We start from the raw sequence: 16002 nt of genomic DNA, 5'->3' as shown, positions 1-16002 counted from the left end.
CTTTTTGAAAGGAGGGTATAGAATTGTGGGGGGATGGGTGGGCAAAGGAGTTGAGCAATAGTATATGTGTGTATGATGGGGCCACAGTGCTCAGAGGGAGGCAGCCACGAAGAGGGGTGGAGTAAGGAGGAACTGAGGTTTATGCGAAGGCCTTCCAGAAGAGATGACACTTAGCCTGAGTTTTAAAGGATGAGGAAGAATCCAGGCAAGAGGGAAAGCAAGTTTTAGGTAGAGGAGCTTGCATCTACAAAGGCACAGAGATATGGAGACCCACTGGTTGAACTGCAGGCACTTTGGCATGGCTTTGGTTCAGAGTAAGGATAGTTGTAAGGGGACAAATGGTTGGAAGGATGAACTAGGTCCAGATCAGCAATTTGCAATTTATCCATAGGTGGTATATCCTGTAATCAGATTTATAAACTTTGGAAAGATCACCCTGAAAGTTTTTGGGAGGCAGGGCAAGACTAGAGACAGGCAAACCACTTTGACAGCTGTTAGAATAGCTCTGACCTAAGATCAGGGATTGGACTAGGGGATGTTCTGGTGGGTGGGGATGGAGAGGAGATTGATTTGAAAGATATTCATTCCGGAGGTTGAACTGACAGGACTGAGGAGGTACAGGGTGAGGAGCAGAGAAGACAAGGATGTCAAGGCATTTGGATGAATGGAAGTTCATAACAGAGTTAGAGAATAAGGAAGGAGGAACAGGTTTGGAAAACAAAGTGAGTTCAGTTTGGGACAGTGACTTTGACGTGCCTATGGGACCGGAGATAGCTGGTAGGTATTTGGAGTTGTCAAGTGTGTAGGTACTGGCTATGGATGCTAATGAGACCTTGAAGGTAGGGGTTTTTGTTTCATCTTACTCATCTTTTCCTTAGCACTAATCACAGTGCTTTGTATATAGTGTGTAGCGTGAGGGTGAATAGCTCACATTGCTTATAGGATGTGATCTTGAATGTTGGGGAAGTAATTTCCTCTCTTAAGACTTGTGTTTTTCTCTTTCTGTAAGTGGGGGAGTTGAACTAGATCAGTGGTTCTCAACCAAACTTTCGCTCTAATCTTGTATGTTGGGATCAATTGTGAGGAATGGCAAGTAATTTTTAGTTAATAATAAAGAGCTGATGTTTGCTTGCCTTTTAAATGAGAGTTGATTTATATTAAACTCTTTTTAAATTGCATTCCAGCATGCTTTCTTAAGTGTAGGAGAAAAGGGTGGAGTCATAGTTGGTCTGCTGGAATTTCATAACTTGATATACCAGTGGGTGTGTCACACAGAAGTGGGGTGGAAAAGTTAAGAATCACTATACTAAACGGTGCTTAAGGACTTAAGACTGCAAAATTTTACGTTTATATCTAGGACCTATCATTCTGATTATAAAGAATTTTTATTTTTTGTGTCTATAATATCTTTTTTAAATTCATTTTTTACTGAAGTATAGTTGAACTACAATGTTGTGTTAATTACTGCTGTACAGCAAAGTGACTCATTTATACATATATATACATTCTTTTTCATATTCTTTTGCATTATGGTTTATCATAGGATATTAATTTTTATTTTTGCAACTTCAGGAACTCTATTTTAAGAACCTCTCAAAAAGAAAACAAGTCATGGAGAAGAAGGAGAATAACCGAAAGCTTCGGGTTTGTGTTGCTACTTGCAACCGTGCTGATTATTCTAAACTCGCCCCAATCATGTTTGGCATTAAAATGGAACCTGAGTTCTTTGAACTTGACGTGGTGGTACTTGGCTCTCACCTGATAGATGACTATGGGTAAGATGAAAGCATTTTCTTATGATATTCTTCATTGCAACACGATGTACCAGTGAGAACTTCGGTCTTGGAGCTGTGTGGACCCGGCTTCAAATCCCAATTCTACCACTTAGTTTTTAGGTGGCCTTGGAGAAGTTGCCTAGCATCTCTGAGCCTCAGGTTCCTCAGTTATAAAATGGAGTGAAAACTTGTGTTGTAGGTTATTGTGAAGAATGGAGATAGTGACATAAAGTATCTATACAGGGATGCTGCCTGTTAGATGGTTGGTAAATTATAGCTATTATTATTATTACTTTTATTTGGTATTATATCCGGAAATGCCATTTATAAATGTATGTTGTGTGACTATAATGTGATTCTATGTAATCTGTTTTGTGAGTTCTAATGCTAATCCTATATTAAAAATGCATATAAAGTAGTAGATATGGAACAAGATTTTTAAAATCTAATTGATCCACAAGATAAAGTAGAATTTTATAATACCGTTACCATTAATTCTTACTTTGGTGACATTAGGTTTGTTATCGATCACACTCTAAATATGAAAAACGAAACTTGGGAAATCTTTGAGGGAGCAGGTGTATAAACCAAAGGTGAACATTTTGTTACATGTAATAAAGTGGCATTTAGTGCACCCTTGTGGCATGAAAACATTAATGCAGCCACCAAAGTATTAAATATGAAAGAAGCTTGTGTTAAGGTAAAACTGTCTTTTTAAATGTCCTTTAACAATAAGATAATAACAGCAAAAACAAATAAAAACCTGCCCCCAAAAACCAGTTTAGCAATTTGCTCTAAGAAAATACTTTTAAAGACAAGAGAAGAAACTTATGGAGAGCTCAAAAGTTCACAGATTTTTAAAATGTGAAATGAATTCTGGCTATCTAAGAAAATCCACTTGGGTTTTCTTACATTATTGAACAGAGATAGGACAAAGTAAAGGAGAAATTTTAGCTAGAGCCTGAGGGGAAAGTCTAAGTGTGTTCTTTTACTTCTGTGAGAAAAGTTTGGCAGAAGACTAGTGGGGGAGAGGCTTTCAAGGAGATTGTGGTAGGTTTCTTATCTGCCTACCACAGTAATTAAGCGGGGAAGGTAGTATTTGTCAGGTGAGACTGCTGAAATGGAAACTTGACTAGTACTTAATGGAAATGTATGTCTACAGTGCATTCTAGCACAAGAAATTGGTTGCTTCTGGGGAGAAGAACTGGATAACTGGTAAAACAGAAGTGAGAAGTAGCCTTTTCACTGTACAAGCTTTTGTATCTTGAGTTTTGTTTTATTTATCTATCTATTTATTTATGGCTGTGTTGGGTCTTCGTTGCTGCGTGCGGGGCTTCTCTAGTTGCGGCGAGCAGGGGCTACTCTTCGTTGTGGTGTGCGGGCTTCTCATTGCGGTGGTTTCTCTTGTTCCGGAGCACGGGCTCTAGGCGCGCAGGCTTCAGTAGTTGTGGCACGTGAGCTCAGTAGTTGTGGCTCATGGGCTGTAGAGTGCAGGCTCAGTAGTTGTGGTGCACGGGCTTAGTTGCTGTGGCATGTCTATTCTAAATGTCATAGTTTGCATCTACTAACCCCAAACTCCCAGTTCATCCCTCTCCCTCCCCCACCACCCCCTAGGCAACCACAAATCTGTTCTCTATGTCTGTGAGTCTGTTTTTGTCTTGTAGATAGATTCATTTGTGCCATAGTTAATTTAATTTAATTTATTTGGCCACACCATGCGGCTTGTGGGATCTTAGTTCCCCGAGCAGAGATTGAACCTGGGCCGTGGGCAGTGAAAGTGCCAAGTCCTAACCACTGGACCACCTGGGAGTTCCCTGAATTATCTATTTTTTCTTGATTCAGTTTTGGTGGGCTGTATGTTTCTAGAAAGTTGTCCATTTCTTCTAGGTGGTCAAATTTGTTGGCAAATAATTTTTCATAGTGTTCTCTTATGGTTTTTTGTATTTCTGTGGTATCATTTGAGATTTCTCCTTTTTCCTTTCTTATTTTGTTTATTTGGGTTCTCTCTCTTTTCTTCTTGGTGAGCCTGGCCAGAGGTTTGTCAATTTTGTTTACCCTTTCAAAGAACCAACTCTTGGTTGTATTGATTTTTTTCTATTTTTTAATCTCTATTTTATTTATTTCCTCTCTGATCTTTATTATTCCCTTCCTTCTGCTGACTTTAGGTTTTATTTGTTCTTCTTTTTCTAATACTTTTAGGTGGTAGGTTAGGTTGTTTATTTGAGATTTTTCTTGTTTTTTTGAGGAAGGCCTGTATCGCTATAAACTTCCCTCTAAGAACTGCTTTTGCTGCATCCCGTAGATTTTGTATGGTTGTGTTTTCATTGTCATTTGTCTCACGGTATTTTAAAATTTCTGTTTTGATTTCCTCATTGACTCATTGGTTTTTTAGTAGCATGTTGTTTAGTCTCCATGTAATTGTTTTTTTCTCATTTCTTTTCCTGTGGTTGATTTCTAGTTTCATGCCACTGTAGTCAGAGAAGATGCTTGAAATAATTTCTATACTTTAAAATTTGTTGAGGTGAGTTGTTTTTTGTTTTTTTTTTTTAATTTATTTATTTATTTTTGACTGTGTTGGGTCTTTGCTGCCGCACCAAGGCTTTCTCCACTTGCAGTGAGCGGGGGCTACTCTTTGCTGTGGTGCGCGGGCTTCTCATTGCAGTGGCTTCTCTTGTTGTGGAGCACAGGCTCTAGGCATGTGGGCTTCAGTAGCTGTGGCATGCGGGCTCAGTAGTTGTGGCTCGTGGGCTCTAGAGTGCAGGCTCAGTAGCTGTGGCACATGGGCTTAGTTGCTCCACGGCATGTGGGAATCTTCCCGGACTAGGGCTTGAACCCGTGTCCCTTGCATTGACAGGTGGATTCTTAACCACTGCGCCACCAGGGAAGTCCCGAGGTGAGTTTTGTGCCCTAGTATGTGGTCGATCCTAGAGAGTGTTCCATGTGCACTTGAAAAGAATGTATATTCTGGGGTTTTTGGATGTAAAAACTGTCCTGAAAATATCAGTTAAGTCAAACTTGTTCTATTGTATCATTTAGGATCTCTGTTGCCTTATTGATTTTCTGTGTAGAAGATCTGTGCATTGATGTGAGTGGGGTGTTAAAGGCTCCTACTATAGGGCTTCCCTGGTGGTGCAGTGGTTGAGAGTCCACCTGCCGATGCAGGGGACACGGGTTCATGCCCCGGTCCGGGAAGATCCCACATGCCACGGAGTGGCTGGGCCCATGAGCCATGGCCGCTGAGCCTGCGTGTCCGGAGCCTGTGCTCCACAACGGGAGGGACCACAACAGTGAGAGGCCCACGTATCGCAAAAAAAAAAAAAAAAAGTCTCCTACTATTATTGTTCCCATCAATGTCTTCCTTTATGTCTGTTAATATTTGTTTTAAGTATTTGGGTGCTCCTGTGTTAGGTACACATATGTTGACAAGTGTAAAATCCTCTTCTTGTATTGATCCTTTTATCATTATATAGTGTCCTTCTTGATGGCCTTTGTTTTAAAGTCTGTTTTGTCTGATATGAGTATTGCAACTCCTGCTTTCTTGTCATTTCTGTTTGCATGAAACATCTTTTTCCATCCCCTCACTTTCAATCGATGTGTGTCCTTTGCCCTAAAGTGGGTCTCTTGTAGGCAGTGTATTGTTGGCCCTTGATTTTTAATCCAGTCTGCCACTCTGTGTCTTTCGATTGGAGCACTCAGCCCATTGACATTTAAGGTAATTATTCATACATATGTATTTATTGCCATTTTAAACCTTGTTTTCCAGTTGATTCTATGTTTCTTCTTTGTTCCTTTCTTTTTCCTTTAGTGGTTTGATGATTTCCTTTTCTTTTATGCTTGTGTTTTCTTCTTTTTGGTTTTGTGAATCTGTTTTATGTTTTTGATTTGTGGTTGCCCTGTTTTTCAAGTATGTTAACCCCTTCCTATATTTGCTTGCTTTAGACTGATAGTCTCATAGGATCCGACACATTCTTAAAAAAAAAAAAAGCAATCTACATTTTCTTACTCTCCTTCCCCACATTTTGTGATTTTGATTTCCTTTTTTACAACTTCATGTTTATCCTTTTGCCGTTACTTGTGTTTATCGTCACTTTCACAGATAGGCTTTTTTAAAAAAATCTGTATATTGGCTTAAGTGATTTACTTTCCTACGGTGATTTCCTATATCTTCTTGCTTCTTTTCTATTTAGAGAAGACCTTTCAATATTCCTTTTAGGATAGAGTTTGTATTTCTGTATTCTTTTAGTTTTTGCTTGTCTGAGAAATTCTTTATTTCTCCTCCTAAATGATAATCTTGCTGGGTAGAGTATTCTAGGTTGCAGATTTTTCCCTTTCAAGACTTTGAATGTACTTTGCCACTCCCTACTGGCCTGCAGTGTTTCTGTAGATAAACTAGCTGATAGCTTTATGAGCATTCCCTTGTAACTAACTCTTTGTTTTTCTCTTGCTGCCTTTAGAATCCTCTCATTAACTTTTGTTTTGTTTTGTTTTTTGTTTTGCGGTACGTGGGCCTCTCACTGTTGTGGCCTCTCCCGTCATGGAGCACAGGGTCTGGATGTGCAGGCTCAGCAGCCATGGCTCACGGGCCCAGCCGCTCCACGGCATGTGGGATCCTCCTGGACCGGGGCACGAACCTGTGTCCCCTGCATCGGCAGGCGGACTCTCAACCACTGCACCACCAGGGAAGCCCCAACTTTTGCCATTTTTATTATGATACGTCTTGGTGTAGCTCTGTTTGGGTTCATCTTGTTTGGGACCCTCTGTGCTTCCTGTATCTGGATATCTGTTTCCTTCTTTAGATTTGGGAAGTTTTCAGCCATAATTTCTTCAAATACATTTTCAATCCCCTCTTCTCTTTCTTCTTCTTCTGGAATTCCTATTATACATAGATTGGCGTGCTTTATATTTTCCCATAGGTCTCTTATATTGCTTTCTTGTTTTTTTTTGTTGATGGCTTTCTGTCTGCTGTTTTGATTGGGTAATTTCCATTATTCTATCTTCCAAATCACTTACCTTTCTTCTGCATTATTCATCCTGCTATTCTTTGCTTTTTGTTTAGCTTTTACCTCAGCAAATGAACTTTCTAATTTTTCTTGGCTCCACCGTATAGTTTTTAGTTCCTTTGTACAGTACTCTGCATTTCTGTGAAAGCCTTTCTTAATTCCTTCAGTATTATCATTACCTCCTTTTTGAACTTGGTGTCTGTTAGACTGAAGAGGTCTGTTTCATTGTTTGTTCTTTCAGGGGAATATTCTTGGTCTTTTAACTGGGAGTGCTTTCTCTCCTTCTTCATTTTGCTTATATTTCTTTTACTCTGTGAGTTTAGGTGAAAAATTATCTACCCTGGTCTTGGAGGGCTATTTATATGTGGGAGCATCCCTGCATAGCTTGTGTGGATTTAATTTTTTTTTTGGCATGAGGGCTGTTTTTAGTTTGGATGCTTGCCATCTCTTTCCTCAGCATGTGCTCACTGTTATCCCCTTGATAGGGGGTGTGCAGGTGTACGGCCCGTGTGCGCTCCTGGGAAGGTGGGGGCAGCGGATGGCACCTGGTCGAGGGATTCTTGGCAGCAGTGGTAGCAGGCCACGCAGGCTCCCGGGAAGGTGGGGGCAGTGACCGGCGACTGCTCACAGGACCCTCAGCGGCAGCAGTGGTCCGTGCCTGCCTCTCGAGTCTGAGATGGAAGTGGCGGCTCTCACCTACCCCTGGGGCTCATGTAGGCAGTGCCCTGCCGCTGGCTAGTGTGTGAGCAGAGAAAGAAGCTCCTATGGCGGTCCCGCCCGTCTCCTTGTGTGCCACCCAGCAACGGCACCCTGCCTCTCTGGCGGGCCCAGGCCTTCTCCCATACGACACCCTAGTCCCGTCAGGCTGTCTCCACGCAGCCAACCCCAGTCCTCTCCCCAGGGAGTGACCTCTGAAGCCCGAGCCTCAGCTCCCAGCCCCCACCCGGCCCAGCGGACGAGCGTCTCAGGCTGGGGAGTGTCGGGCAACAGCGCTGACATTCGGTGCAGGTCTCCCTCCCCTCTCCCCTCCACAGACCGCTTGCTGCACTGTCTTCTGAGGCATCCCGGCTGATCTCCCCACCAGTGAGGGGACTTCCCAGTGTGTGGAAACGTTTCCTTTTTTTGCTGGTCCTTCCCAGCGGCGCAGGTCCCATCCTGATTCCTTTCTCTCTTTATTTTTCTTTTTTCTTTTGTCTTCCCCAATTACATGGAGATTTTCTTGCCCTTTTGGAAGTCTGAGGTCTTCTGCCAGCATTCAGTAGATGTTTTGTGAGAATCGTCCCACATGTAGATATATTTTGATTTAAACATTTTGATATGTATTTTCCGTAATATCTTCCATAAGATGTTACGGGAAAACCCGAATGAACTTTTTGGCCAACCCCATATTTGTGGGAGAAGCTAAGCTCCACATCCTACTCCTCCAGTTTGACCGATCTCAGCACATTTTTTTAAGAGGCGAGGGATGTTTCTAAACATCCTACAGTTCACGGGTCAGCCCTCCACGACAAAGAATCTGTCTGGCCTAAAATGTCAATACTGCTGACATTGAGAGACCTTGCTCTATGGTATTTCCCCCACAGAAACATGAAGAAAATGATGGGAACAATGCTGTATTTTGGTCTGAAAGGTTGGCTTAATCATTAGCTAAGTGACTTGCTTGCCTATTAAGGTTAATGTCAAATAGGTGGGATTCAAATTCATGCTTAGCAAAATTGCACATGACTTCACGACCTGGTATTTCAGGAATGCTTGAGAATTTTAAAGTCATGCATGCAAAAATCTGCTGTACTTTCTTTTCTGTGTATGTAAGTAAATAACCTTCTTTCTCTCTCTCCTTTCTCTCTCTCCTCAACACACAGTATTTAACACAGAGTGCCCTGCGCTGTATGCTCAACTGGTGCTCATTGCCTTGTGAAGACTTTCCCATACCAACTAGTTTCTCATTTAGAGAGGGTTAAAAATGACTGTCGTAGACTCAGAAGGATTAATATTCTAATAAGTAAAGGAAGTTGCTCTGGATAGGAAGTGAAAATAAAAACAAATTAACGTGAAAAACTTAGAATAAGACTGTCAAACATGCTAATTAATTGTGGAGGTGGGAGTATCTTCTCGGGAGGAATTGAGTAATTTTTAAGTCTAGTTGACTCTAACAGAATAAGTATCTAAAGCACAATTGTGCATAAGTTTGGTATCTCAAGACAGCAGATAGTTGGCACTCTTTATGCAGCTGTCTGAGCATTTTTCTGCAGGAAGAAACATGGTAGGGGGACCATCCCAAATGTAAAAGCTGAGGAGAAAGCTTAAGTCCCTCAAGGATCAGATTCCTTCTGCTATTGGAGAGGTGAAGTTTGAGAACTGCTAATCATATTTCTTTATACTTTTAATATGCAACAGCACAAAGAAAAGAAATAATCAGAAAACAACAACTGATAGATCATTCAGCTGATTTTCATCTAAGAATGATGCTTCCAAATTTAGAGACAAGGTTATTTAAGAGGAGGAGGAGAGGTACTATCAGTAAAGATTAATCAGAAGATTGGTTGTGGTGGTGTGGGTACCATGACAGCCCCTACTGCTGTGAAGAGGTTCAGTTTGGGGACTTAAGACAAATGCACTGGATCAAGTCTAATTTCATTTCGAGATTATATCGGTGGCCTAGTTTTGTTACAGTCCCACAGTTTTTGAAAATCTTCAAGTTTGGCAGCAGTTCAAACTAAATACTTAAAACATGTTTGTTTAATACCTGTTTAATACAGAACTTAGTTTAAAAATAAACTCAATATTTCAGTTTAATTCAGGGCTTAGCAAATTCTTCAAGTATATTTGGTGTTATGGGACATAGTGTTTTGTTTTTTGAGATGCTATTTCAAGGGAATTCTGATTCTGGTTCCTGATTCAAACAGTTAGGTATGAACATTCTGTAGGCAGGACAGTCTCAGAATTAAAGCTATGTTGCAATCTTAGAAGAAATACTGGCCAGAGGTTTCCAAATTTGGTAAGAAAAAACAAACAAAAAAAAATCGATGTACAGATCCAGAAAGGTCAACAACCCCTAACAGATAAATACAAAGAAAACTACCTGTAGACAATAGCATAGTCAGTTTGCTGCAAACAAGAAAATCTTGAAAGCAACAAGACAAAAATTACATTTCTTACAGGGGAACAATCATATGAATGATAACTAACTAACTCACTGTCTGACAGTGGAGGCCAGAAGACAGTGGAGCATCTTTAATGTGCTCAAAGGGGGAAAAAAAACTCCTGTTAACCCAGAATTTTTTATCTGTGAAAATATCTTTCAAAAATAAAGTTGAAGAGAAAAGCTAAGCAAATTATCACCATCAGGTATATACTACAAAAAAATGCTAAGGCAGATTCTTCAAACTGAAGAGAAATGATACCTGTTGGGAACTTAGATCTACAGAAAGGAGTGACTAGAAATGGTAAAGTACATGCATACATGTAAAAGAAAGAATGTCTTTAAAAAATAGACCTAATTTTTTAGAACAGTTTTAGCTCTAACAGCAAAATAGAGCAGAAGGTACAGAAGTTTCCCATATACCTCTCTTCCCCTATACATGCATAGCATCCCCATTATCAACATCCCCTACCACACGTCAGTGGTACGTTTTTTACAATTGATGAACCTCCACTGACGCACCGTTATCACCCAAAGTCCATAGTTTACATTAGGGTTCTGCTTGGTGGTGTAACCCAGCTTCTCTGGGTTTGGACAAATGTATAATGGCATGTATCTACCATTATAGTATCACACAGAGTCATTTCACTGCCCCCCAAGTCTTCTCCTCTACCTATTCATCCCTTCCCCCCAACAGTCTCCTGGCAATCAGTGATGTTTTCACCATTTCCATAGATTTTTGCCTTTTCCAGAATGTCATATAGTTGGAATCACATATTATGTAGCCTCTTCAGATTTGCTTCTTTAATTTAGTAATACGCATTTAAGTTTCCTTCATGTATTTTCATAGCTTGATAGTCATTTCTTTTTTTCACTGAATGATATTCCATTGTGTGGATGTATGATAGTTTATTTCTCCATTCCCGTACTGAAGGATATTTTGGTTGCTTCCAAGTTTTGGCAATTATGAATAAAGCTGCTATAAACATTCGTTTTGCAGATTTTTGTGTGACATAAGTTTTCCGCTCGTTTAGGTAAACCAAGGAGCATGATTGCTAGATCGTATGGTAAGAGCATGTTTACTTTTGCAATAAACTGCCAAACTGTCTTCCAAAGTGGCTGTATCATTTTGTATTCCCTGCAACAGTGAATGAGAGTTCCTATTGCTCCACACCCTTGCCAGCATTTAGTGTTGTCAGTGTGCTGGATTTTGGCCATTCTAATAGGTGTGTAGCAGTATCTCGTTTCAATTTGCATTTCCTTGATGACATATAATGTGGAGTATCTTTTCATATGCTTATTTGCTATCCTTATATCATCTTTGGTGAGGTATATGTTAAGGTCTTAGGCCATTTTTATTTATTTATTTATTTATTTATTTATTTATTTTTTGCGGTACATGGGTCTCTCACTGTTGTGGCCTCTCCCATTGCGGAGCACAGGCTCCAGATGCACAGGCTCAGCGGCCATGGCTCACGGGCCCAGCTGCTCCGTGGCATGTGGGATCTTCCCGGGCCGGGGCACAAACCCGCGTCCCCTGCATCAGCAGGCAGACTCTCAACCACTGCACCACCAGGGAAGCCCATTTTTATTTATTTTTAAGTAAATTTATTTTTTTTTCATTTTTGGCTGTGTTGGGTCTTCGTTGCTGTGCGCAGGCTTTCTCTAGTTGCGGCGAGCGGGAGCTACTCTTTATTGTGGTGCGCGGGCTTCTCATAGCAGTGGCTTCTCTTGTTGCAGAGCATGGGCTCTAGTATGGGCTTCAGTAGTTGTGGCGCTCAGGCTCAGTAGTTGTGGCTCGCGGGCTCTAGAGCGCAGGCTCAGTAGCTGTGGCGCACAGGCTTCATTGCTCCGCAGCACATGGGATCTCCCCGGACCAGGGCTCGAACCCACGTCCCCTGTATTGGCAGGTGGATTCTTTTTTTTTTAAAGTGAAATGTGATTTATTGCAATGTTTTTTTAAATTTAGTTTTTATTTTTTTATTTTTGGCTGTGTTGGGTCTTCGTTTCTGTGTGAGGGCTTTCTCTAGTTGTGGTGAGCGGGGGCCACTCTTCATCATGGTGCGTGGGCCTCTCACTATCGTGGCCTCTTTTGTTGTGGAGCACAGGCTCCAGACGCGCAGGCTCAGTAGTTGTGGCTCACGAGCCTAGTTGCTCTGTGGCATGTGGGATCTTCCCAGACCGGGGCTCGAACCCATGTCCCCTGCATTGGCAGGCAGATTCTCAACCACTGTGCCACCAGGGAAGCCCAGCAGGCGGATTCTTAACCGTTGTGCCACCGGGGAAGCCCTTTAGCCCATTTTTATTTATTTTTATTTATTTATTTACTTTTGCGATACGCGGGCCTCTCACTGCTGTGGCCTCTCCCGTTGCGGAGCACAGGCTCTAGACGTGCAGGCTCAGTGGCCTTGGCTCATGGGCCCAGCCACTCCGCGGCATGTGGGATCTTCCCGGACTGGAGCACGAACCCGTGTCCTGTGCATCAGCAGGCGGACTCTCAACCACTGCGCCACCAGGGAAGCCCCTTTAGCCCATTTTTAAATCGGGTTTTTTATTGTTGAGTTTTAAGCTCAGGGGTCAAACAAGAAATCCTAAGGGAAATTAGAAAATGTTTTGAATTGGATAATAAATATTGCAGTGTATCAGACTGCAATGGTGCAGTGGTTAAGAATCCACCTGCCAATGCAGGGGACATGGGTTTGAGCCCTGGTCAGGGAAGATCCCATGTGCCGCAGAGCAACTAAGTCTGTGCGCCACAACTACTGATCCTGCGCTCTAGAGCCCATGAGCCACAACTACTGAAGTCCGTGCACTGAGAGCTCGTGCTCCACGACAAGAGAAGCCACTGCAGTGAGAAGCCTGCGCACAGCAATGAAGAGTAGCCCCTGCTCACTGCAACTAGAGAAAGCCCATGCACAGCAACGAAGACCCAATGCAGTCAAAAATAAATAAATAAATTTAAATTAAAAACAAATATTACAGTATATCAAAATTTGTGGGTATAGATTAAGCAGTGCTTATGGGGAAATTTATAGCTTTAAATACTTACGTGAAAAAAGAGAAATTTAGGGTCAAGGATCCATTTCCACTTTAACAAACAGGAAAAAGAAAATTAAGCCCAAAGTAAGTAGAAGGGAGGAACAGTAGAGTGGAAATCAATGAAATGTAAGAGTAGATTAAACAGTAGAGAAAATTAATCGAGGCAAAAGTTATTTCTTTAAAATAATAAAATTGACAAGCTCCTGCAGAACAAGAAAAAGGGAACACAGTATTTACCAATATAGGATAACAAAGAGGATATCATCTTGATGTTACAGCCATTAAAAGAATAAAAGGAGAATATTAGGCCAGTAAATTTGACAGTCAATTTAGATGAAATGGACAAACTCCTTGAAAAACACCACTTACCAAAATTGACAGAAAAAAATAGAAAATCTCAATAGCTCTATATTAAAGAAATTGAATTCATTATCAAACACTTCCTATAAAAATAACTTCCTACCAAGTTGGCTGCACTTTTGAATTCTATCAAACTTTTAAGATCCTATATAAACTTTTTCAGAAAATAGAGGAGCCACGGTACTTCCTAGATTATTTAATAAGGTCAGCATAATCCTGATATCAAAACCTGAGAAAGACATTATAAGAAAATTCAGATCAGTATCCCTCATGAATTAGACATAAAAATTTTAAACAAAAAATTAGCAAATCATATCCAGCAATATACAAAAACAGATAATACGTCATGACCAAGTGGGTTTATCTCAGGAATTCAAGATTGATTTAACATTTGAAAATCAATTAGTGTGATTCACGTATTAACAGAGTAAAGGGGGAAATCAAATGGTACAGATGAACCGGTTTGCAAGGCAGAAATAGAGACACAGATGTAGAGAACAAACTTATGGACACCAAGGGGGGAAAGTGGGGGTGGGATGAATTGGGATATTGGGATTGACATATATACACTAATATGTATAAAATAGATAACTAATGAGAACCTGCTCCATAGCACAGGAAACTCCACTTCACTGTACAATAGAAACTAACACAACATTGTAAAACAACTATACCCCAATTAAGAAAAAAGGCGGTGGGTGGGGGGGACCAACACATTCATCTCAATAGATATTTATATTTATATTTAATATCAATAGATATTAAAAAAGCATTTGACAAAATTCAACAACTAGTTATGGTAAAACCTTTAGCAAACTTGGAATAGAAAGGAAATTCCTCAGTCTGATAAAGACCACCTGTGAAAAACCTATAGCTAACATAAAATTTGTGCTTTTCTCCAAAGATTGGTAACAAGGTAAGCACATCCACTTTCACCCTTCTCTGTGTACTGCATGTAACAGCCAGTGCAATGAAACAAGAGATATAAAGGCACAAGATTGCCTTTATTTACAGATGACATCATAGCTTTTGTAGGAAAATCCAAAGGAATCTATAAAATGACTACTAAGGCATCAGTATGATGTATGTAAAGAATCCTTCATGATCTGAGAAAATACAGTGTTAAATGGATTAACTAGATTACAGAATTTTACTATGATGTGTTCTCAACCATGTTGAAATATTATGCATAAAATGGCTAGAAAGAAATCAAAATGGTAATACTGATATTGCCGAGTGGTAGGTTTATGCATGATAATTTTCTGTATTTTCCAATTTTTAAATAATAAATGTATATTTAGAAAAAGTCAGATCTTTTAAAATCTAGTCATAACAGGCAGGAAACTTTAAGGCATTGAGAATTGCTGTTGTTACTGAAGCATGAAACAGACCTGAAACTGCATTTCACAGCCAATTTAAAAACCTACATTTTCACCCCAGTCAGAATTATGCTGCATTAATGGTAACATACAAAGAGAATTCACGAGATAATTTCCATCATTCAGAAATTTATATTATAGTGACATGTCAGGTATCCTGGTTCCATACTATTTTTTTTAATGAGCTCTGCTTTTATAAGTAATTTTTTTCTATTAAGTAGCATATTTCTTTTTAAAAATTTATATATATTTTAAAAAAGAAAGAAATAGTTGTGACCACTGTAAAATTTACTCTCTCTTTTCCTGATAAAAACATTCTCCCTCCAATATTCCTCCCTCCAGGTGCTCACTGAAGGGGGCACAAGTGAGACCTCCCAGGTGTGGGATGTGTTGATCTGGGTGGTGGCTAGAGGGGTGTTTGTGTAGAAAAATTAATTAAGTGATCTGTATATTTATGGTCTGTGCTTTTATTTTTGTGTGTAAGTTACACTTCAGTTCATTTATTTTAACAAGGAAATTTTGTGAAATATTTCTCCCTTCAGGGTTAATGTTGATGTTTTTATAGCCCTATACTTAAGAACATGCTCTCACATTTTTATTTCTCTCCTGCTTTAGAAACACATATCGCATGATTGAACAAGATGACTTCGACATTAACACCAGACTACACACAATTGTCAGAGGGGAAGATGAGGCAGCCATGGTGGAGTCAGTGGGCCTGGCCCTTGTGAAGCTACCAGATGTTCTTAACCGCCTGAAGCCTGATATCATGATTGTTCATGGAGACAGGTTTGATGCCCTGGCTCTGGCTACGTCTGCTGCCTTGATGAACATCCGAATCCTTCACATTGAAGGGGGGGAAGTCAGTGGGACCATTGACGACTCTATCAGACACGCTATAACGAAACTGGCTCATTATCATGTGTGCTGCACCCGAAGTGCAGAGCAACACCTGATATCCATGTGTGAGGACCATGATCGCATCTTGTTGGCAGGCTGCCCTTCCTATGACAAACTTCTCTCCGCCAAGAACAAAGACTACATGAGCATCATTCGGATGTGGTTAGGTATGTATCAGACTTCATTCAGTCTAATGGTTGCTTTTGTCCGAAAGTTTGGGTATGCTTCAGTCCTTTGGAAGCTACTGTGGGTAGAATGTTCCGTTAGCAATCAGAAGGCCAAGGTTTTTAGTTCATAGATCTCGCCCTATGGTATGACTTCACCTCTCTGAGACTCACCTTTTCTATAAAATAGACTTAATGGATTGAATTTTTAAAATCTGTGCTATTTTTATACAATGGAATGCT

General features: G+C 40.4%; 1 protein-coding gene across 3 annotated transcripts in view; it reads left to right on the top strand.

Moving 5' to 3' along the window:
• Nucleotides 1-1578: 1578 nt before the first annotated feature.
• Nucleotides 1579-16002, top strand: part of GNE (glucosamine (UDP-N-acetyl)-2-epimerase/N-acetylmannosamine kinase) — a 33207-nt gene continuing 18783 nt past the window's right edge. For 2 of the 3 annotated variants that reach the window (XM_065878481.1, XM_065878482.1), the window contains exons 1-2: nucleotides 1612-1775; nucleotides 15311-15762. In XM_065878481.1, the coding sequence (XP_065734553.1) occupies nucleotides 1612-1775; nucleotides 15311-15762 (616 nt within the window). Of the gene's footprint in view, nucleotides 1776-15310; nucleotides 15763-16002 lie in introns of all 3 variants that reach the window. The other variant, XM_065878483.1, reaches the window with a different exon arrangement.

Source organism: Phocoena phocoena, chromosome 6 (assembly GCF_963924675.1).
Source record: "Phocoena phocoena chromosome 6, mPhoPho1.1, whole genome shotgun sequence".
Lineage (NCBI taxonomy): Eukaryota > Metazoa > Chordata > Mammalia > Artiodactyla > Phocoenidae > Phocoena > Phocoena phocoena.
This window is presented reverse-complemented; position numbering and strand designations above follow the sequence as displayed.